The sequence below is a fragment of the Uranotaenia lowii genome, chromosome 3 (genome assembly GCF_029784155.1).
Source record: "Uranotaenia lowii strain MFRU-FL chromosome 3, ASM2978415v1, whole genome shotgun sequence".
NCBI classification, from domain to species: Eukaryota; Metazoa; Arthropoda; class Insecta; order Diptera; family Culicidae; genus Uranotaenia; species Uranotaenia lowii.
This window is the reverse complement of record NC_073693.1, coordinates 179,783,201-179,806,979: the sequence shown is the minus strand read 5'-3', so window position 1 is coordinate 179,806,979 and position 23,779 is coordinate 179,783,201. Positions and strand designations below refer to the sequence as shown.

General features: G+C 34.2%; 1 protein-coding gene across 3 annotated transcripts in view; it reads left to right on the top strand.

The window, feature by feature from the left end:
* LOC129755561 (uncharacterized) overlaps positions 1 to 23,779 on the top strand; it is a 112,838-nt gene that overhangs the window by 58,295 nt on the left and 30,764 nt on the right. For all 3 annotated transcript variants that reach the window (XM_055752114.1, XM_055752115.1, XM_055752113.1), the window contains exons 4-5: positions 9,626 to 9,727; positions 9,872 to 9,980. In XM_055752114.1, coding sequence (XP_055608089.1) covers positions 9,626 to 9,727; positions 9,872 to 9,980 — 211 coding nt within the window. The remainder of the gene's footprint in view (positions 1 to 9,625; positions 9,728 to 9,871; positions 9,981 to 23,779) is intronic.

Genomic DNA, 23,779 nt, shown 5'->3' with positions numbered 1-23,779 from the left:
CAAGTGGTATCATATTTGGCATGGGGTGGTATTTGGGAACGAGGAATATTTCTATGAATATTTGGTACCCCTCCTTCCTTTCAGTGGCGTGATAGTAAGGGGGGAGGGGGGCTACCTTACAATTTTTCATATAACTCGAGAACTAATCAAGATATTGGATCCAAATTTGGCATGGGAAGGTATTTGGATACGAAAAATATTTCAATGATTATTTGAGACCCCTCCCTCTTTCCAGTTGAAAGGGGGTGGGGCCTCTTTTATATTTTTTTTATATAGTTCAAAAACTAATAAAGCAAATGGAACCAAATTTGGCATGGGAGGGTATTTGGATACGAAAAATATTTCTATGATTATTTGAGACCCCTCCCTCTTTCCAGTAGGGAGATATAAAGGGGGAGGGGCCTCTTTTATAGTTTTCAACATAACTAAGAAAGTAATTAAGCAAATGGAACCAAACTTGGCATGGGCAGGTATTTGGGAACGTGACATGTCCTAATGATTGTTTGAGACCTCTACCTTGCTAGAGCGGGGAGGAAGGATAGAGGGAGGGGAGTTTCATACAATTTTTACTGCATATATCAAGAACTACAACAGCAAATGGAACCAAATTTGGCATGGAACGATATTTGGGTACGAGAAATGCTTCTATGAATACCTTTTCCCTCACTCTTTCGAAGAGGTGGATGAAAAGGGGAGGCGAGGTCTCCCTTACAATTTTCAGTATAATTGGAGAGCTGATCAAGCAAATTGAACCATATTTGACATGTGAGTGTATTTGGATACGAGAAATGTTTCTATTATAAATTGAAGCCGTACCTTTTAAGCGGTAAGATATAAAGGAAGAAGAGGGGGTTTCCATTTTTTTCCATAACTCGAGAATTAATCGAGCAAATGAAACCAAATTTGACATCAAAAAGTATTTGAGTACGAAAAATACTTTTATGAATATTAAGTTATCACCCCTCTATTGAAAGAAGAGAACGGAAAGGGGGATGGTACTCCCTTTCAAGTTTATACAAAACTCAAAAATTTACTACGTAAATAAAACCAAATTTGGCATGGCATGGAATATAGGAAGGGAAGAGGGAAGCTTACATTTAACTTTTATTTTACAAAATCCGAGAAAAGGACAATACTTAACATGGAAAATCATTTTGGTATGACTCTATGATTATTTGACACATCATCCTCCTTTCAGTGAGAAGGTACATGGGAGGAGGGAGGTGAGCCCAATACAATTTTGTTAGCATATGTTCTCAATTTATGCTTACGAAGCCAACAAATGGAAACAAATATGGCATGGAAAGGTACTTGGTTACAATCTCCATTCAGCAGGGGGTGAAGGGAAGGGGGGGGGGGGGCTCTCTAATCAGTTTTTTAGCATAAATCCAGAACATATAAAGCAAAAACAACCATACTTTATAAGTTAGATTATTTGCGAACGATTAATTTGGGACCCTTCTTTTTTAGGGCGAAACATAAGGAAACAGATGAAAATTATCAGATCTTTAAAACAAATTTATAGATCAAGATTCAGAATATAAGTTATGGTTTGTGTTGCAATTCGAAACTCCAGCTGAAGCTCTCATTTTATAGTGGTTGCTTATTAATTTCGTCATAATTTGATTTAAAATAATACCAAAAACAATAAAAATTTGAATGATTTCTGAAAATATCATTTGATTCTGAAAGGTGTAGCAAAGCACACCGGGTCAGCTAGTATCTTCATAAATTTTGCAACGTTCCCATCCAATATTAGCTTGACCGCGTTTTATTAAAGTAGTAAACGTATCAGAATCAACTTCGATTGTTGCCATCATCGGATTATGAGACCATTTCTTATTTTTTTCAATCTTGACTGCTGTTATGACAGAGTTGGGCAAACCATTTTGTTTTTTATATAACTGAACAAAATCTTGTTCCTCAAAGTTTTCTTGTTCTTCAAATCCTACAATTCTAAGTTTAGGTTTTGCTGGTGGTTTAATTTCAACGGAATATTTGTTTCCAAAAGCATTCAAAGAACTAGCCATAAAATTTTGAGCATCTTCTTTAGTAGAACATCTTACCAACACTTCACCCGTTGATTCAATGTATCTTACTGAAGTAACTCCCAAAGACACTGGATCCAAATTTGATTTCAAATCCTTACGCGTGACATTTATATCTTGTACAACACTTGGCTTTAAACGAACTGTTTCTTCCAGTTTCGACAGAGAATTATTTTTACCATTGCTATTTTCTTCACGTTAACATTTTTTACCGACAAATTATCTTTACTAACTTGCTCATTTACCTTTGGCACTATTGGCCTTTGTGAGGCAGCCGCCTTGACTACTGTAGAGTATGACAATGTTGACGTTTTTTCATTATCATTCAATTTCCTTTTTTTCGAGTTCGAACGCAAGTGATATCTGGTTACTTCATCTTTATAATTTGAAACGGAACCAGAAACTGATCTTAATTCTTCACATACAATACTTTGAATTCGTGTTTTTAAGCCAGTAGTATCTTCTATATGCTTGTTTATTTTCTCGATTTTGTCGTTTAAACTTTTCACTATATTTATTAAATCATTAATATTATTTTCATATCCAGGATATTTCAAACATTCATCGCACACAAAAACAGCATTTTTTACTTGTCAAGAAAAATCATAATTCTGACACATTCTTTTTAATTGTTTGAAGAATACCTTTTTCATAAAGGAACTTTCTTTACATTCATTAATCTATTTGTTGTGACAGATTCTATCGTAAAACAAAATTAGAATTCCTACACTTTATTTATTTAAGCCCTGAGATTCCGTGAAAAAGATGTAAAAATCCTATAAGTGGAGACTGATTTAATAAAAAACGTGTTGTCTAAAATATGTGCACAAAATACACACACAGGCAGGGGTGTCATTTGCTCACACAATGAGCTCAATGTGCATTTTTTCCATAGCACATTGAGAGAGCAAAACCGAGCACTGCTTGAGCTAGCTGTCCATCAATGTGCCACATCGAAGCAAATCACTGAGCTACGCAGCGGTAGCCCTCAGCTCATTGAGCTGCACAATGTGTATCAGTATACTACCACAACGCTGAATTCAACAAATGAAAGCGAATTCTTTCCCAATAAACAAGCAACAGCAACAACACAGCTGAAATTTGGGCGGGCTCGGCCTGCCAGCTGCCGAACATCGTTGCCACAAAAAAATCTGAATCATAAATGAGTCTGATCCTCGTCCATATGTGTCCCAATTTAACAGAATTAAATACACTGATGGCATGGCCGTAGGAACGGGGGGGGGTTTTGGGGGTTAAACCCCCCCCATGAGGATCCAAAACAGCAAGCAAGGTATTTTACTCTACACTCAAAATTTCAAATTCAGAATCAAATTATGATAATAGAGTAATGTTAATCAAGAGCAACAATCTAGACTAAAAACTCATGCAAACATCCATCCCAAGTCCAAAATTATGCTTTACTTTTTCAAAATTTTCTCACATGTTCATCGAAATTCAGGCCTGAATATTAAATTCTGAATTAAATTAAATCCATTTCGGAGGTTCTGATGCCATAATTCTTATAACTAAAATTGTATTCCTATTTTCGTAGGTCGGATTCTTTATACAGTTTAGGATTCTTGATTTTCAGTTCGGATAATCATAAGAAATTAGAAACCAAAAGCTGAAATTTTAAAAAAAATTTCCGAATATGAAAGAAGAGAAATTTTGTTTTATATTCAAATTTGAAGTTCTTTACCTTATTCTTACACAAAATTTAAAAATTCAAAGCTTCGAAATGACAATCCAAAATTGAAAAGTCAGATGCAGATCTTTGTAAATGGAAGCTCGGATACAGATTCAAAGCGCAATTTTTGAATTCAGTTTCAGAATACTAATTCAGAATGCAGATTCAAAATTCAGCAAAAGGTTCAACTTGTGTATAAATTTTACAATCAACATAAATTATTGAGGAATTTAAGAAATCATGAACTTAACACATTGCGGACCAAAAACGAGATATCTCGTTTTTTTGCTCGCCAACAGAGTGCTACACTTTGAAGAAATAATTCAAATGGTCTGAATTTGTGTGTTAAACTTTATTCGGCAAAGTGTAACACAATATTTGCCTTAACTAAAAAATCCTAAATTTGTGAAATTTATTCCAGTGGGCTCTGAGATATAGAATGCTGAATTTTGGTGTTTCTAATTAAAGATTTCTTTCCGGTCCTTAATGTGTTAAGATTGCTTGTCATTTCAATTTACAGATTTTAAATTATTAAACAAAATTAGTTTGTAGACCCAATTGAATTGAAAATCTCAAATCAAAGGTAGAATAAGAATTCTTTGTTAAATCCGAAAAAATCAAATTTTATTTATTTTATTTTAAATCATACACACGAATTTCATTATGAAATTGATTATTTTTGAAAAATACTTTTAAAAATACTGTTAAAGAAACATCTTCACTTACTAAATCTGCAGGAAATTTTATATTTTCCCAGTGTGTTGTTAAACATTATTAACACAATAAGGACAATAAACATTGGCCATTTTAAGTTTCAAGCAAATTTCAAATTGCTAATCTAATAGAAATATTTGAGTAACGGGAAGCGAAAAAAACGCAATGTGTTAATATTGCAGTTATTTTAAAACCAATTTTCATACTTTTTTCATTAATTTGGCTCAAGTTTCCATTAAGGAAATTTGATCCGAAAATCTGAAGTTTTTTATCTATTACTTTTATTTATTTTCATCAATGGTTAAAAAAAATTGAGTTTGCAAAATAGTTTGGAGGATTCGGCTGGTTTGATTTCAGTGTAGAATAAGTATTTTTTTAAGAAAAGGAAGACTGTCCTTAAAAAGTTCATTTTATGCCCAAATCAACTAAGTTTTATCTACCAGACTCCTTAACAAATTTAGAGATTTTACCATTGAGAAAAGCGAATTTAGCTCACATTTGAGGTTTAGGACCAATCTTCTAAATTTAGAGTTTAATACGAAAACTTTTAATGTCAAAGTACTTAAAAATAAATAATCATATAGTCACAACCATAGTTTGTTTTTATTTTTTTTTTGTGTTTAGGAATTGTTGGGCAAAAAATCATAGGTAAAAATCAGTCATCAAAACCCCCCCCATGAGTCGGTTCTTCCTACGGCCCTGACTGATGGTACAGATTTTCGTGGCATCGCTGATCGGCAGCCGGCAGGCCGAGCCCGACCGAATTTCGTTTGTGTTGTTGCTGTTGCTTGTTTATGAGTTATTTCCTTCCTTGCAAGCAGCCGGTGTGTCTTCGTGCCGGACTGGATGAACGATGATCGTTTTTATTTTCTTTTGATGAGAGGGAAAAATATAACGAAGAAGAGTGCTTGGCAAATTTCTAAAGCCAGAGTTCACATTGAGCAGCACATTGAGCAGATTGGATCATCTCATTGTGTTTTTCATCATTGTGAGAAACCTCTCAGAAAATTCGACTATCGGCGCACAGTAAGAGAGTGAGCAGTAAATATTCTATCGCCGTGCGCGCAGTTCTAGAAAGCTTGAGCTCACATTGTGCTTTTAGAACACATTGTGCTGTTTTGAGGAGTATAACACCCTTGCACACAGGCACAAATGATCTTACGAGCTGAATCGATAATTTTACGATATCACCATGATCGATAACTAAACCTTTTTGTAATAAAGATAATAAAAAAATTAAATAATAATAATAATAGAAATTAAAAAAAAGTGATCAGGTCGTTAATTTATTGGAGCTTGATCCTCATATTTATACTCAAGGCCAGGCTTCCGAAAAGTACTGGCGAACGACAGTATTCTTGCGAATGTCGCACATGCACCTCGATGAAAGCTTCCCGAATATTTTTTCCTCGAAAGTTTTAAAAGGAGCGGTCGTGCAATGTACAGCGATGGCTTGTTTTACCTCATGCGAGAGTTTGTTCGTGGGTATGAAATTGTTTTAAGCTTCGTGACAGTTTTGGGAAAATCTTCGTGACAGTTTTCAATGCGTTGAATTTCGTATGACAGTACTACTTACTCCGTCCGACTGTAGCCGAGATTCGCTCGGGCTGAGTTGATTTCGAACGAACGTATTTTCCTTTTGCTTGAAGCTACTGCGGGTGGTGATCACCCCAATCACCCTCCCCTCCCCTCCCCTTTTCGCCTAACCTGCACCGGCACCACATATCGAGTTACGCGCCGATCGTATGCTGCTGCTCGGTGCAAATAGATGGCTCGTTTGATCTATTCGAAACCGAGCAGCAGCGCATACGATGGGCACGACAGTCACCCTTGACAGATCTGCCCAAACTGTCACGCCCTGCAGCCGACAGTTGGGATGAAATTATTTTCGAAACAGGAGGCATGAAGGGATGAAAACCAAACTGTCGGTTGGGTTCGCTACAGCTTAAAGCACAACACTTTCGGCAACGCATGCTTTGAGCAGATTGTTCAGATACAGCCTGGGTTCACGCACGTGTGCGATGTAGCCGAAGCATTACGATTCGTTACCGACGGTACAGCAGCGAACCGAGTGGTAAGGAAAACCGAGACAGTTTGTTTGGCAAGAAAAAAGCTGTACTTTTCGGAAGCCTGCTCAAGGCTTTCTGATTTTTTGAAAAAAGTTGGCATTCCTGGTTGCAAAGGTAGTAGTAGATTTTAAAAGTCGGTTCATTAGGCCGCTCTATTGACTCTATTGAGCAGCAATTCATGTGTGATCGTTTAGAATGGTGATTTACTTCAACTGATTTTTTTAACTAATCAGTCATGGGCCGATTTACCTTGTTTGTTTAGTAGACTGCCCCAAATTTGTATGGGAAATTTAAAACCTGTGAAATGTTATACGCTGCAGGCTAAATTTGATCCTGGGCCTAGTACAAGATCTCATGCCAAATTTGAGCCAGATCGGATCACGGGAAGGGGTCGCTCAACGAGCTTGAAGTTTGTGTAGGATTTTGAGACATTTTGTTCGAGAAGAACATGAAAAACCAGTATTTCGTCAATAACTTTTGTTTCCTTCGGCCGATTTTTTTCAAAAACGAGTTTTCTTAAAGCCTAAATTATGACAAACATTTCATCCGAAGGTTGTATTTCAATTAAATTTAAGATAATAAAGTTATTAAGCTTCAAAAATTGGCTAACTTTTTTAAGGATGATATTCATCACTGTTTTAATGAGGCGACTAAATGTCCGACCAGAACACTCAATGTGAGATGCATGCCGTTTCGTCAAATAATGACCGTTTTTAACCATTGTTGATGCGATCGATTGCAATTTTTTAATGTTTTTCAAATATTTGAGTTTGGATGATATTCATTTGATAATTCGGAAAGAAGTAAGGGCGGAAAAATACTTGACAATTTTAAAAAAATTGCATAATCACAGGAGCTTTGGAACATGACTGAACAATTTGTGATGCCTATAAAAAACAAGTTTTCATCAATATACTTTGGTTCTAGTCGACCGCTTTCTTTCAAAAATGGTTTGGGGCAGTCTATTGTACATATTTTCGCCTTTGGCCTGTTGAATCTTTTCTACCTAACTTCTTATCATTTTTTTTCTTAAGAAATTTATTCAGAATGGTTGTTACTCTCTGACCCAACTGCCAACATTTTTTTTTAGATCGAAGAACACATGGACCAACGCTTTATGAAGCCAATAAAATGATAATTTTTCAAAAAAGGTCCTTTAAGCTATTCTTACGAAAAAAAATGATCAGGAGTTAGGTAGAAAAGGTGCAACATAAAATTTGTATGGAAAATACATAACCTGTGAAACGTTATGCGTTTCAGGATAAAATCGATACTAGTCCTTGTACAAGATCTCATGCCAAATTTGGGCCAGATCGGACCACGGGAAGGGGTCGCTCAACGAGCCCTAAGTTTGTATGGGATTTTAAGACATTTTGTTCGGAAGAAACATGAAATACTTGTTTTTCATCAATTACCTTGGTTCCCGTAGGCCGATTTCTTTCAAAAACGGTTTTAGTAATGAATACCACCGTAAAAAAGTAAGCCCATTTTTAAGCCTAATAACTTTTTTTTCTTAATTCTTATCGAAATGCAGTCTTCGGAAGAATTATTTTTCATAACTTTGGCTTTTAGAAAAACCATTTTTGAAAGAAAGCGGTCGACTGGAATCAAAGTTATTGATGAAAACTTGTTTTTTATTGGCATCAAAAATTGTTCAGTCATGTTCCAAAGCCCCTGTGGTTATAATTTTTTTTTTTAAATTGTCAAGTATTTTTCCGCCCTTACTTCTTTCCGAACTATCAAATGAATATCATCCAAACTCAAATATTTGAAATACATTAAAAAATTGCAATCGATCGCATCAACAATGGTTAAAAACGGTCATTATTTGACGAAACAGCATGCATCTCACATTGAGTGTTCTGGTCGGACATTTAGTCGCCTCATTAAAACAGTGATGAATATCACCCTTAAAAAAGTTAGCCAATTTTTGAAGCTTAATAACTTTATTATCTTAAATTTAATTGAAATACAACCTTCGGATGAATTGTTTGTCATAATTTAGGCTTTAAGAAAACTCGTTTTTGAAAAAAAATCGGCCGAAGGAAACAAAAGTTATTGACGGAATACTGGTTTTTCATGTTCTTCTCGAACAAAATGTCTCAAAATCCCATACAAACTTCAGGCCCCTTGAGCGACCCCTTTCCGTGGTCCGATCTGGTTCAAATTTGGCATGAGACCTTGTACTAGGCCCAGGATCAATTTTAGCCTGCAGCGTATAACTTTTTCAAAAGTCGGGTCATTTGGGGCAGTCTATTGTTTAGTTTATCTTTTTTCTTCAGTGTTAATCCATCATTATCGTGGGCTGAAAGAATGGAGACAATATTTCGAAAAACAAAAAAATAAAGAAAAACAGTTTCGCCCTGTTTCTTACAGAACTTAATGTTTAGATTTTTACAGAACTTTTAATGTTAAAAAGTATGAAGAAAAATTAAATATAATTACATTCGGCTCTAATTAGTTTTATCACTCTAAGCGTTCTGCCAACAGCAAGAATTACTTTGCTGATAGTGTCTTGAAGAGCAAAAAGCCTAGAAAATTTTAATTAAAAGCTAGATGGGTATCGTGAACTACTTTTACATAACACAAAAGGACATTGCAGCGTTTGATAGCATTTATAGGTGGTTTATTTCAGTGGTATTCCTTTTCGCATTCGTTTTTTTTTTGTTAAACCATATACAATGGAAGGTGACAAGCGTTTGCCATGTGATATTCAGCGCGATTGTATTGTCGAGAAATCCCTGTCGCCTGCTGATGCCGCTAAAATGAGCTTGCATTCATTTTCAGTAAACCTGTAAACTCCTTCCTGTGCTTTGTTCGCGCTTTCCTATCTGTTTTCGAGATACTATTATTATCATTACACGGCGGATTTTCGTACGCTTTCTCGGATGCACAAAGCACAATGTTTGCTCTTTACCAGCCATTTCGAGCGGCTGATGCAGTAGAGAAGCAAAACTACCCACGCTCTCTTGAATGCAAAACATACCATACGAAACCGGCAAACTTGAATATTTATTCTTATACTTTGCAAAATACTTCCGCCATCTCCTACTAGTTTTTATTTTTCTTCTTCTCATTCTTATTCTTATCTCTTACATTCGGGACAGGTATCATGGATCAGAAGGAAAGACTACCACCTACTCACTGTGGGACTGACGACCTACAGCAGCGATGAGCGTTTCAGTGCCACACATCTGCAAAACTCGGAGGTACCTATCTGTCTATTGCTATATCCATATCGACTTCGTAGAACTGCACACTTAATGCCCCATGGAGGGCTAAAGGCTCTGAAAGCTGCAGTCTTTGTTGGGTACCCATTATATAAGTGTATCTCTATTGCTTCACAATTTCAGGATTGGACGTTGCAGATAAAATTCGTGCAAGACCGAGACGCCGGATGGTACGAGTGCCAGGTTTCAACACATCCGCCGACGTCCATCTTCCTGGAGCTACGAGTAGTTGGTAAGTTTGCCATAAAACAAGTCATCTTTGGTGGTACTTTCAGTGATTTATTGTGATGCGCGTGCTGCTCGTTTTCTGTGACCCACTCGTTCTAGATCGGTGCACTTCACCCGAGTGCTTTATTCAAATTGAAGTTTTCTACGGTAAACATTCGCCGGCTCTCTTTCAGCCAGTGGTGTACTGTCGATTAATGGAGTGCACGTTGGATGATGGAAATATTTACATTACACCGTTTAGTGAATGGAACAACGACTTTATGGGAGTACATATTTGTTGAGAATAGATTTTAAGTTCTCTCAATTTTGGTTTATTACTTTTACTGGATAGCTATTAAATGAAGCAAATCGAGCAAAAATCCAATCTAATGTCCAATCCCGTAGCAAGTTCATGTAGCAAAGAAATCTGCACAGACCCCATTTAAAATTTTTTCTCAATTAAATACTACGACATTAAGAAGTATATTTAAGGTAGAAAGTACCTTTGCGAGGAACTCGAAAAAATGCATCATTCTCTTTCAGGCATTTTTATCTGTGATGATTAATTAAATTTCATTCTACATTGCGCAACACTTTGATATTGATTGTTTGAGAAATATTAAAAATACTTATTTAAGTTCAACGCTTCAAGATGTTTTATTGATAAGAATAAGAATCAAATGAGGATAATATTGGAAATTAGTTCAGGTGGCTCCAGAGAAGCTGGCATTATCAGTTTCTCTCTGGAGCCACCTAGTAATTTATTTTTTCTGCCAATTATTCACAGCTGCTTTGAATGTTGAATTGTTTCACTCATCACGAAGCATGAATCCACCGAAAATTGTAATCGAAAGAAAAACCACGTGAATCTAGGTAACCTAAGTGTGTGTGTTTGTTCATAGAGAATAAAAAGTAATATTGCGGATAAAAGGACGCAATTACTTTGATTTTGGTTTTCTATTCAAACCCCCATAAACAATTAATGAAATCGGCTTTTGTTTGGTAACAAAGAACATTTTGAATTATTTTTATGGATATCAGCTTAGCTTGATTAACTACTCTCTTCGGCAGCAGAATTATTGATATGATTTGCAATTGAATCGGAAGTTGAGATGAGCAGGAGTTTTGGCGGTTGTACTTTCTTGTGATGGTGATTCTTTTGCAAATCCGGAAAAGCTTTCTTTAGCGTGAACTTCCACAAAACTGTGATGCGAAAATACCTCAAATTGATGAATTTGGGCCTAAATGAACCTGGAAAATCAATATTGAGACTTAATTTGGTTTTAACTGCAAGATAGTGCTGTCATCTACAACTTGAAACTGGAATAAGTGTAGTTCTCTGGAATAAAATCTAAGTTTTTTTTTCCAACCTATTTTTTTCCTGATTCAAAATAAATCCCGAATGTTTGTTTCATTATTTCACGTCATTTTAATGTTGAAAGTTAGTAAGTTGGTAAAGAGTTACAGCTCAAATTTCAAATTCCCTAACGCTAGAGGAGCATCTCTTAAAACCCCCTTTTTAAAACCCTTGAAAACCTTTGTAATTATAGAAAACTCCTTAAAATGCAATTTCTTATACAAACAATTCGTAGAAACATTATTATTCACTTTTGCACAGTAAATTTTTAAAAATAATCTTGTTATTATGGAAAAACTGAAGTGGTACTATTCTTATTTCGCACCCCTTTTTTCACATTTTTGGTCCTCAACGCCAATTGCTACGTCAAAAAAAAGTAAACTTCTGCTTGATTTATCCGTTAAACAATTCAGAACAAACTGTAGAAGAAAATTTTTGCGATTTTCAATCATTCATATTTTAACAAGCAAAACACATAGTGGTACTATTTTTATTTCGCTCACTGTAGTAAAAAAAATCTTTAATACTTTCGAACAAATATATTTTTCATGTTTGATAATCCCAAAATACATAAGTGTTGGAATTGGTGATTCGTTGGACTACGCCGATTGAACGCAATTCGCGCTACAAGCGGAGATTTTAAAATATGTTTAACATTATTTTGAAATAAAATGCATTAATTTGATGAGTTTTCTAAGGTTTATTTGTGTACCATTTGTCTGATTTTCTAGAAATGGTGGCTCCAGAGAAAAATTAAAGTTTTCTTCCATCCCTAATTTAAAAAAAATTAAAGCCTCCATAATTTGAAAGCAAAATAAATCACAAAATTTTGTGCTCAAATATGCTAGAGTAGGAACGAATCTCTACTTTTTGCTTGCAAATAATAAGTCCAAGTAAATACAAATATAAAAAAATAGGGTACAAAGCGATGACCATAGAAAAGACGCAATTCTGTTATTTTTTGCTATTTATCTAAATAATAAGCACCGGAAACTAGATTTATTGTCATTTGAACAGAAACATGCGTTTCCTAAGTGTCTAATTACACCTCTGATGAAAAAGTGCGTGGCAAAGCACAAACATGCTGCGATACTCCAGATGAGTTATTAATGGGACGAAAGGATAAAGCAATAAATATTAAAGATTTATTCGACGATTGAAGAGAGATCAGAGTGAATAATCAATATTTTCAGAGCTATCAAAGCGATTGATGAGCTCATTCAGATTAGAGGTAAATAAATAAATACAAAATATTATGTTTTATGAAATTCTACGACAAATTTATTTTTCAGGCTCAAGTAACAGCACCATGTCAGGACTGAAAAGTTCTAACAAAAGTAGAATCAAAGCTGCCGTGCTGAGTGATTTTTATTGCGCTACCAGCATCGAAAACGTGTTTCTAATTGATTACTTCAACATAATAAATAATCGTGTAGAATATGAAGTCATATTAGCAGTGCATGTCGTGACATAATTACACAAAGTTCGTTGCACCGCGAAAACTTTGCCCGTTTATGGTGCTCATGTGGAATACTTAAGCAGGTGAAACTTAGAAGAAAGCATACGCTCACGTATTTTTCCGGATGTTGGAAGCGAACCTGTAATCCTTCCCGGAAGCACACTCGCTTCGATTTCCAGATCACGTAAAAATCGCTAAAGGCTCTATCGGACACACATCCAGGATTTTACCATCTTATGTAAGACGGGGTAGAGTGTATGCCTGCCTGCCTTCATATGCAACGATAGCCTGATTTCTAGCGGCGAAGGAAAGATTAATAATTCCCAGAAATAAGAATATGTTCATAAATACCAGCATTGTATGCGGGACAGGCTGATTTGATGTTAACAACAACGATTTATGAATAACCTTTTTCAAGTTTTTATGTGGATTAATAAAATCAATGCTGTTGTCTAATAACTGAAAATGTTCCTTCGCACAAGTTAACGACATGGGAAAACATTTTTTTTAATTTCAATAATGAATTTATTTCTTAATAACAAAACATGAACCTCGTACATATATAAACAACAGTTAAATTATAAACTAGCTGACCCGGTGTGCTTTGCTACACCTTTCAAAATCAAACAATATTTTCAAAAATTATTCAAATTTTTATTGTTTTACTGGCATTATATTAAATCAAATTATAACATAATTCGTAAGCAACCGCTATAAAATGAGAGCTGCAGCTGAAGTTTCGAATTGCAACACAAAGATAACTCAAATTAATATTCTGAATCTTGATCAATTAATTTGTGTTGAAGATCTGATAATTTTAATCTGTCTGGATGGTCTCAAATTAATCGTACGCAAACAATCTAACTTATAAAATATGGTTGTTTTTGATTGATATGTTCTAGATTTATGCAAAAAAACTGTCCCCTGTCCTTCCCTTCACCCCCTGTTGAATGGAGGTCGTGATCTTTAATAATCAAACTCATTTTTTTTCGTTCCCAAAAATCCTCCTACATACATATGTCAAATATAGTTGTTGATAAGTTTTTAAGCTTTACAACAAAATGTCTATGGAGCCTCCTTCTTTTTTCCCCTCTCTACACTGTGAAGCAAAGGGGTCTATAACAATCGTAGAAACTTATCTCGTAACCATGTACCTTTCCATGCCATATTTGTTTCTGGATGTTGTTATGGATGAAATCGACACAATTGAAAATAGAGTCAAAAATTTACAAATAATCATTTTTTCATTGAAAAATGTCTAAAAATCACTTATTGGCATGTGTAGATAATTTAGGAAAAAAAGTTTTTTTTCCACATTTTTCCGAATTTATCAGCAGAATTAGTTTATTTTCGATGCGAACATTGTGTTTTGTTTTTGAGTCGATTTGATCCAATGTTTTGGGGCATCTCTTGCCTACACTGGGGCGTTTTACATCCAATGATTTCAAAGGTTGCTTTGAAAAGCGTTTCAAGAAAATCCAATATTTTCATAGTTTTTGCATTCAAAATTAATTTAATTGACAGAATATGAGTAACAGATAAATATAAAGCTTAGTTCCTTTAGAAATGGGACTATCTCAAAAACCTTTCGTTTGATCGAAATACTTTCTATGAAGGAAATGAAGGTAATCTTATGAAAGTTCATGAAAAAAATTGAAAAAACTTACCTATCGTTTTTTGTAAGAATAAATTCTACTTTATTCTTGGTACCTCCCTTCGGTCAGCGCACACTTTTTTCAGTCATGATAATGATCAGTTTTTCAAACTAATACTTCGTCTAATCTGTATTTTAGGTGGCTACATCCCCCTCCTTCAATTTCTGATACTTTTCGGACCAATACTTTTCTTTTAAAAGAAACTGAGGCCACTTGAGTGGATACAGCCGTTTCGAAATTAACAAATTTGATTATTTTTGAGCTACTTTTTGAGCGTTTTTAATGGAATTTCTGCTGGCAAAATCTTGCAATAACGAAGTAAAACCGTGAGGAGATTAAACTTAAAGTATAATCGGTTAGTATAGATCGTAGGTTGCGAAGGGTACATAAAAGATTACTCTTTTTAGGCCTTTGAAAAGAGTAAAAATCATTGTTTACGTTTTGAAAATAGTTGTTTTTTTCACAGGAGCCGAATTTTGGCAAATCATTATATTTTATACAAAATAACCTGCAAATACATACTTTAATATACTCGGGACCTTGCCACGAGCAGACGTGGTATAAGATTCAAACGCTGGAGTTTGTTTAAAAATAGGGTATTTCATAAGTTTTGTCGTTCATCAGAAATCATCTGTCCCATAGCCTTGGAACCAGATATACAACTTACGAGCTGTGGATCTAGCAAAAAATTTTTGTTTGAAGTTAGGTTTGAATGACTCATTAAGAGGCATCACTTTCAGCTTATCGGAGAAATTTTTTTTTTCGAAATTTTAGCGATCTACCCTTAATTTTTCGCTTACTAAAATTAAAAATGCTGGTATGAGACTTCACTTCCCTGATGACCCTTAGCCGAAGTTGCCGATCATATGCTTCACCCTAATGGTTGATTTGAACTTTGTGGACATTTTTGACAGTATTTCCATACTTTTCACCACTCACACACAGTAGTTCTTTGAATAATCAACGGTTTTGTCGGCTATCAATTTGAGAATGATAGATTTTTAATGAAACTGTGCAAAATTATTGTTTCTTTTTTTTCTTGCATGGTAAATATCTAAAAAACGCGTAAATTTTAAATTTTGAAAAAAAATTAGGTCGGATAGTACTTTTCACAGGCAACAAAATGCTGTCAAAATTTTTACGAATGTACGATTACTAGTAAACGAGCTATTAGCAAAAGAAAGTGTCCCATTTCTAAAACAACTAAGCTTTACGAAGCACATGTTGCAATGTATTCGGGTGCTCAGCTTATGTATTCCGCAAACTCGGTTATTTCTCTCAGCAAGTGCATATCCGCTAACTAAAGGCCGCTAAATCCCATATATATATATTTTTTATTCATGGATTATTTTGATAAATAAATACTTTTAGTTATATAGGGAGATATAGGGTATCATTTTGATTTCAATATAAGTTCCATTCGAAAATTGGGACTTCTTATGGTCCCAGTGGAAGAGTGGAAGAGTGCGTACTAGAGTTAGACGATATGAAAATTTGGGGTCATCTCACACCACCGCCATATTCCACACATATGAACTTATTGTAATTTTTAGCACTGCTTTCGAAACAATCGTAGAAAAAGCCAATTAAAGTTGCTCAACGATATAAAACTTTGTTTTACATATTTCAATAATTTAATTTAACAACAGTTTTTCCTAGTTTTTCCTACTGATCACATAGTTATAAGAAGAAATCATCGAGAACGATAAAGCGTGAAAAGCTGTTTATTTAATTGTTAATCTAGTCTTCGATTTGAGATCTTACATAAATTGTATAAATATCATAGTTTGGAAACGCTCCATCATAAGAATTTGGCATTTTTACTATGCAAATTTGAAAAAAGTGAAAATTGGAAAACAATTTTGCATCGCACTGGACAAGAAAAAAAACTGAACTTTGTTTCTGAAGTATTTGAATAGAAGAATGGAGATTCAACCAAATTTCATGTAAAAATATTTTTCTTGTGCTCAGTGTTGTTCTTAAAAGTTTCCGATAACTGTATTTGCATTATCCGGTGTAATATGTGCTGTACATCCAAATAACATGTAATTAAAAATTACAGTACTCACCCGATAATCGGACGCTGTTGAGATCAGATGGTGCGTCCAATTACCGGAATTGTCCGATTACCGAAGGTGCGTGGAAAACCTTCAAAATTCCGCTAAAATATTCTGTTTTTCACCATAATGTTGATATTTAAATGAAAGTTTGATATAATATAAGCAAAGTAAATTCAATATGGATCAGTTAAAAAAGGTTAAATGTTGACAAAAATCTCGACTTCATGACCAAATTTCTAATTCACAATTTTCGTGTTTAAACTATTAACAATTTATTCAACGGAAAGAAACATCCGCTACCGGAATATTTTTGGAGAAAACATTTGATAAGTGGAACATTTTCGAAGAAAACGTCCATTTTTAGCGTAGTGAATCGTGTTTGCCTTAGCTCCCAAAAATGTTCGATTGCCGAGATTGCTCTATTCAAAATCGTCCGATTAAAGCAAGTAGGTACTATATATCTTTCTTCTTCTTCTAATATATAAAGATGAGTTGGACTATATATGTTTGTTGGTTTGTTTGAGATGTAGTTGGGCCAGGGTAAGGTTTTAGTAATAGTTTTGAGCCCCTCACATCTAAGAAAAAGGACCAACTTTCAATTTTATTCCCAAGATCCAAAAGTCATGGCACCCATATTGTCAACCGACATTTTTACACTTGGCGGGTTGTTTTCACCATCACGTCCATCACCATGGGCCAGGCATACGTCCATCCAGAGTTCACGTGTACTGGATAGCAAATCAAAGCCTGCTAATAATTAAAATCTTGATGGCGAAATTTTTGGCGGGCTTTTAAATTTCTTCTACTAGCGAAGGCTACAAGCACGTGGTTCGTGGATGAAATAATAAGTCTTCTTTTGGAATAAAAAAAAATACTCGTATGTACTTGCCTGTTTGGAATAGGATATTGATTTGGACAGAAGTGGGTTTTCAATGTCGTCCCTAACGCTGCTGTGGGGCTTTGAGAGCCTACAAGAAAATTCAGTGAACTGAACAGTTAACAATAAATTTACTTCTTCAGATGAATAACTATTTAAAAAGATATACATCATCTTAGCCGCTTTAGGCTTTACAGACTGAATAAATAACGTGGACAACTTAAGATTAACATTTAACACCCAGTACCGAGATAGGAATCGAACCCATGTCATCAGTGGACCAGCCATTAGCGTCAACTACGCTAACCACTCGACCACCGAGACGTATGTATTTGGAATGAGCAAAGAAAAATTAATGAACCGATTTTCTTTAATTCCAACTTTAAAAACACAACCACTTTTGTATTTTTGGAATTCCTCACAGAGAAAGAAAAATTTATTTGATTCACAGTTATGAGTGGAAGGCGGATTCCAACACTTTGAAAACCGTCGGGAAATTTTAAAAGGGTTTAGAAAATTCAAAAGATAATTAATTCTGAGGTTTTTAGTTTTATACAATTCAATTTCATTGGCCAATGTATAACTTTGGAGTTATTTTTGATCATTAAATCAATTCTACCATCCAATTTTGAGAAAACTTATTGTAAAATTGTTTAGTACTGCGAATTCAAATACATAATATCTATGAATTTTAACATTGATCATTCTTAACAATAATTAAATGGATAATTTTGTCCAAGAATAGAAAAATTGAAATAAACCCAAAAAAACCTTTTACATAACATTAAAATGTTTTTTCGGTTCAGGGATGATTTGTTTTCGGTAGCTTCAAAACACTATTAGTGTAACATTAAACGTTCAAGAACAAGTAATCATAAAACAGCGTGAAGTTAAAAAGTAAAAATAGCACACATATGTATAATTGAAAACATGCAAAACATGCACTTCAACGTGGTTCAACAAGATTCGGAAGTCTTTTAAGAAATTTCTAAATAATTAAATCTTGAATGTTCCATTGTACAGGGAGATCATCCATCTTGAATAGTGGATAGATCTCCAAAAGAGATTTTCATTGGACGGGGATGAGAAAGATAAAAAACAATTTTATCATTTGAAGATAATACATATAAGGCCAAATCTATTAAAGCTTCCTGAAAAATATTGGATGAAAAAAAAAATCGTTATAGGATGAATAAGCATTTTAGGGAAATTATATTGCAAATCTATTAATTAAAACCTCATGACTATAAGTTTTTCAATAATAATCGATAAACACAGTTAATAATCTCAATCAGGGCCGGATTAAGCCATCGGGGGGCCCGGGGCAATTCTCCTCGGGGGGCCCCTATGATTCGATTTTTAGTTTCAAATGCTCTCCCAGAGAATACAAAACATTTCAAACGTGTAAAATAAGGATGCCAGATGCCCGGTTTTATCCTGATTTGCCCGGATATTTAATACAAAATTTGGGAAAAGTCCGGTCCGGCTCCGTTGCCCGGATTTCATTGAAAACTGCCCGGATTTTTTCACTTTTATTGCCAAATCCAACAAAAAAAAAACAAATGTGATGCACTTTTTTTTAATTATCAGTCCAATTTGAAAATTTCTGAGCAAAATAATTTTGAAAGATTTTATGGAAACCTGAAATACGTTATTGAACAAACTGATAAGTTTTAATGAAAAACAATTATTTCAATTTTTTTTCTTGTTTTTTATGGGTTTTGAAAAAATGCCCGGATTTTGCCCGGAGTTTTTTCAACAATTTCTAGAAAAAAATGCCCGGATTTTGCCAGGTTTTTAGATAAAATTGCCAAGATTTATCCGGCCCGTATAGGAGCTGAAAAAATGCTGGCAACCTTAGTGTCAAAGAACTGAAGATGAGTTCAGTATACTGTCTTCAAATAGCCATGTTGTCTGCTTAGAAGTTAGTTTTTGGTACCTTTAAATAAAAATTGTTAACTAATCACGTGCAAACATCGCGGAAGAGTTTAGAAATAAAAAAAAAATAATGCTCCAATATGAGCTGAAAAACGAAAAATTTATTTCTCATTTTTGTTTCATCGGGAAATATTTATCTCATGACAATTGGGAAGTATATTGAAGATTCAAAACATAAAAGACAAAATTCAGAAAAATAAACAAAATAATTAAACTCAAATACCATAGAGATACAGATATTAAGTTTAAGAATTCAAGAATAAAAATCAAGTTTTATTCCGAACTACAATTTAGTGTCTCAAATCTAAATCATAATTTCAAATCAAGTTTTGAGAAAAAAATATGAATTAAGTTAAAAAAAATACAATCAGAGCCAAAGCAGAAATAATACCACATGTGAACCTCAATTTTATATCTTTGAAACACAAAAAAAACGTTTCTGTATATGTTTATGAATATGATACTCATGAGATAAAAAAATGGTTATCAAATTTTTATTCTAAATGTGACAAAAATTTAATTGGATACCCTCAAAGCTCAAGGGATATAAGTGCAAAAAAGATCGATTGAAAATAAAATCGGAATAGGGATTAAATGTTAAGATCACAGAATAAGTATCAGGTATCAGAAAAGGGGTAGGCTTAATAGCGGCACGTTATCCAAACAAACGGGAAAATTGTGCCTAGCCTTTTTTACAGATTTCATCATATACCTGAGAAACCTTAAAACCATAAAAGATTAGAAAATTAATAAATATTTAGGGCATAAAGCCGATCCACGTAGGGATTTTGAAGCATTGAAGCTTATAACCACATTGGGTGAAAAATGACAGATTGTTATTTTAGTTTAAATTCTTAGAATTAGATACACTTCTAACAGGATAGGCGAGAGTACATAAAAGCTATCTAGCAAACGAAGAACAGGCATATATGAGCTAAAATGGATCATACATTATTGATTCACAACTACAAAATTCAGAAGATTTGAGTTTACAATGATCAGAAAATGTTCTAACCAGGATGAAGGGCAAATAAATGATTTTATAACGATGCGATACGAGTGCGATATTAGAGGAACTTTGACTCTTTTTAACACTTTAACCATTCTAAAGCCAAATGAGATTGAAAATAAAATCGGAATAGGGATTAAATGTTAAGATCACAGAATCAGTTATCATTGAAAAAAGGAATCCAAATGAGTTTATTACCATAAACAAAGATCCTGAATTCTCAAAACTCAGAAAAACCATGAAACCGAACTTCAGTAACTGAAAAAACACCACAAGACTTGATAATCTCAATGAATTGGATCTGGATAAAGATAAGATTAAAAACATAGAAATCTTCATGTAAATGAAATCACTCAATGATATTGGCAACTCAAACAATGATTGAAAAGTGAAAATTTATAATAATACCCGGTATTAACCCGGATACTGCCCAGGGCATATAGTCTAAGTCACTGGCCCTTACACCCCCTGGACTGCAGCCCAAACAGCCATAGTCCAGAAGTAGAAAGAAGAAGAAGAAGAAGAAGAAGAAGGATACTGCCCGGGTAAAATTCTGAAATGTTTATCATCAAGCTTCTCTGTTCTCGCTTACCACTGTGAGCTAACATGTTTCGATAAAAAAAATGAAAATTGGAGGTGTTTTGCCTCATATTCTTCTTTATTTTTTTCGAATTTGGTTTACATATAATATTTTTGTCCAAATTTTGAGCTGAAAATTTTGAAATTCGATACCTAAATTTTGATATTCTCAGCCCGCAAAATGCGGGAGAACTTCTTCACTAATCACTAGGGGGGCCCCTTAACTTGAAAAACTTTTCTAGATATTATTCCACGGAGGCCTCTTGTTGTTTTTGTTCCGATTTTCTAGTTTTGATTTCTTTCCATAGATTTGTAGAAATTGAAGTAGTATGATTTAAGTAATGTAAATCTTTTTTTCCCTCGGGGGCCCCCCCTGAGCCGGGGGGCCAGGGGCAATTGCCCCTTTTGCCCCCCCCTTAATCCGGCCTTGATCTCAATGAAACTTTAAACAGACTTACAAAACTCACATGGCAAAACATGTGCCTAATTTCATATAATGATGAATATTAAGCTTCCAAAATTTCAAAAAGTCAAGCGACTCATTTTGATTTATATTTTATGTGAACCCGAAGCATGGCCGGGTAAAACAGCTAGTAAATTTATATATCTCAGTCATTTGAGGAACATTACCAATAAAAAAAATTATAAATACAAACCTTTCAAAATTTCAGAATCAAAGTTTCAAAATCAAGGAACATTGTTGAAGTGTGTTACATATAACTACAACCTGAAAAGTACTAAAAACCAAGTTTATTAGCCCCTGTAGTTATGCCCATTTTTGAACAATGGTTAAAGCTTATCCTAAACCGTGAAGTTATTCGTGAAACACAAGTTGTTTGTTATCGTTAAACTGGAATGCTGTAAATTTTTCAGCGACAAAAAAATTGGTCTTAGAGGGTTCATCAACACCAATTTTCAGTCCCTTGTAAATAGGATGACAATGATTGGCTTCATGACCTGTGAAAAGCCATAAAGATATTCATGAATTTTAATTAAAATTATTCGTTTCAATCAAACATGTCAGTGTGTATATGTATGTGTCATTTTTCATTGAAAGAGTTACTGGGCCAAGTTTGACCCATGAGTAAAGAATTAATTTTTATCGTTCAAATTTAATATCATCTAGAAAAAAGGTAATATTTTAATGTCGTTCACTTTTCATGAAACAAAACTGAAGAAATATTACTAAACAAAGTTAATGTTAAAAGAAATCAAATCAAGTTTTTTTTTATCCAAGCGTCCTATCATGAACCTTCCTCAGTCTTCAATTAAAACTTTATGGATTATTTTAGAACGGTTTTCCGGTAAAGGATGGCAGAGACTCGTACCAAGCGAAAAACAGAATGAAAAGTTCAAGATAAGCACCTAGCGTCGTCGGGGGAAATTACACGGACTTCTGCTGCCCAGCTTCGAGCGAAAATAAATTGTATCATCAAGATAGGTGTTGATTATAGTTTACCTATGGTAATATAACTTTTAAATTGTGTAAATTGCTCAAAACTTGTTGATGGGTCGGTACATGATTGAATAAACGTTTCATGTTGTGTGAGCGTGCTTAAACGGAAAAGTTTTAAGCGGTGAAAATGTTGTGCTTGTTAATTTCTATAGAGATTTTTTTTCAAATTATTCATACTCGCATTGCTTTTAAAATGCTTTTGAATGGCAGATATGAAAAATGTATTTAAAGAACAGGCCCAATTAATTAACGTGAAATATCGCAGCTAATGGTGAAAGAAAATAACCGGAAGTACGGTTGAAGAATTTTTTTCCCACCGCCGCCACCGGAATAGGCCCTCTTTTAATTAAACTGTGATCAAACTTTTTTTACATCGTCTGCCAGGAGTATCACTGAATAAATTGCTTTTTCATTTCTGTTTTGTTACTTTTCTTTGTGGAACGGTTACTCGCAGGGCATCTAAAGGACATCTGCTGCAATCGAGTCTAAAGTGGTCTTTTGTCACTGCTCCTTTCCTATCAAGATGGATTGAAACACTGATTGCACCAGCACCAGGAAGAAATATGCAAATAATGGCGTATTCTGAAAGGGTTCCGGCAACGATAGATTTCCTCCGGGCGGTAAAATGAAGTATACAGTGTGATTGATGATATGACGGGGAAAAATCTCCTATTTAGCATTTTTTTCACAGCTTTTAGGTATCGTCCTTCTACTAATGAAAGTTAGTGTTGAAAAATTTAACTGATGTTTTAATAAAAAAAATCTTCTTAATAACCTCGTGTAATTTTCGAAACATACATCTACACTAAGATTTCAATTATTCCGCTCGGAACCATGATCCTCTGAATTACATGAAAACAGCTCAGAATGACACTTGAAAGGTTCTCCTGGGGCATGGGAAGATTGCTAACAAAATCTGATGGTCGCAACTCTTAGACCAAACTGCCAAAAAGGAGCTTAGATTGAAAAACACATAGACAAAATATTGAGAAAAGGGGTAGGCTTAAACGGTCGTTATATGAAATCAGCACAATTTTAACAAACAATTATTAAACCTACGGTAAGTCAAGCGTTTAAAATGAAATATCTCCTTAATCGCCGGAAAATCAATAAAAATCCTAAAATTTCAGTAGAAACATTCGACAACGCTTTGATCCTGAAAAAGGAACCTCAATATTACAGCCCCATATCTAATGTAAAGTTATAAATAACCAAGAACAAAACAACTGACCAAAAACTTATCAATATTTCTTCAAAATATTGTTTAACTTTTTTCAAGGAAACTCCTATAATTCCTCGACCAGTGGTCGTGAGGTTCGCGATGATATATCTTTTACAATAAATATTAGATACCATAAAACGGGGTACCATGTAACATATGTATACCACATTGTTATTCAATTTTTATTTTAATAAAATGTAATAAAGTTAATA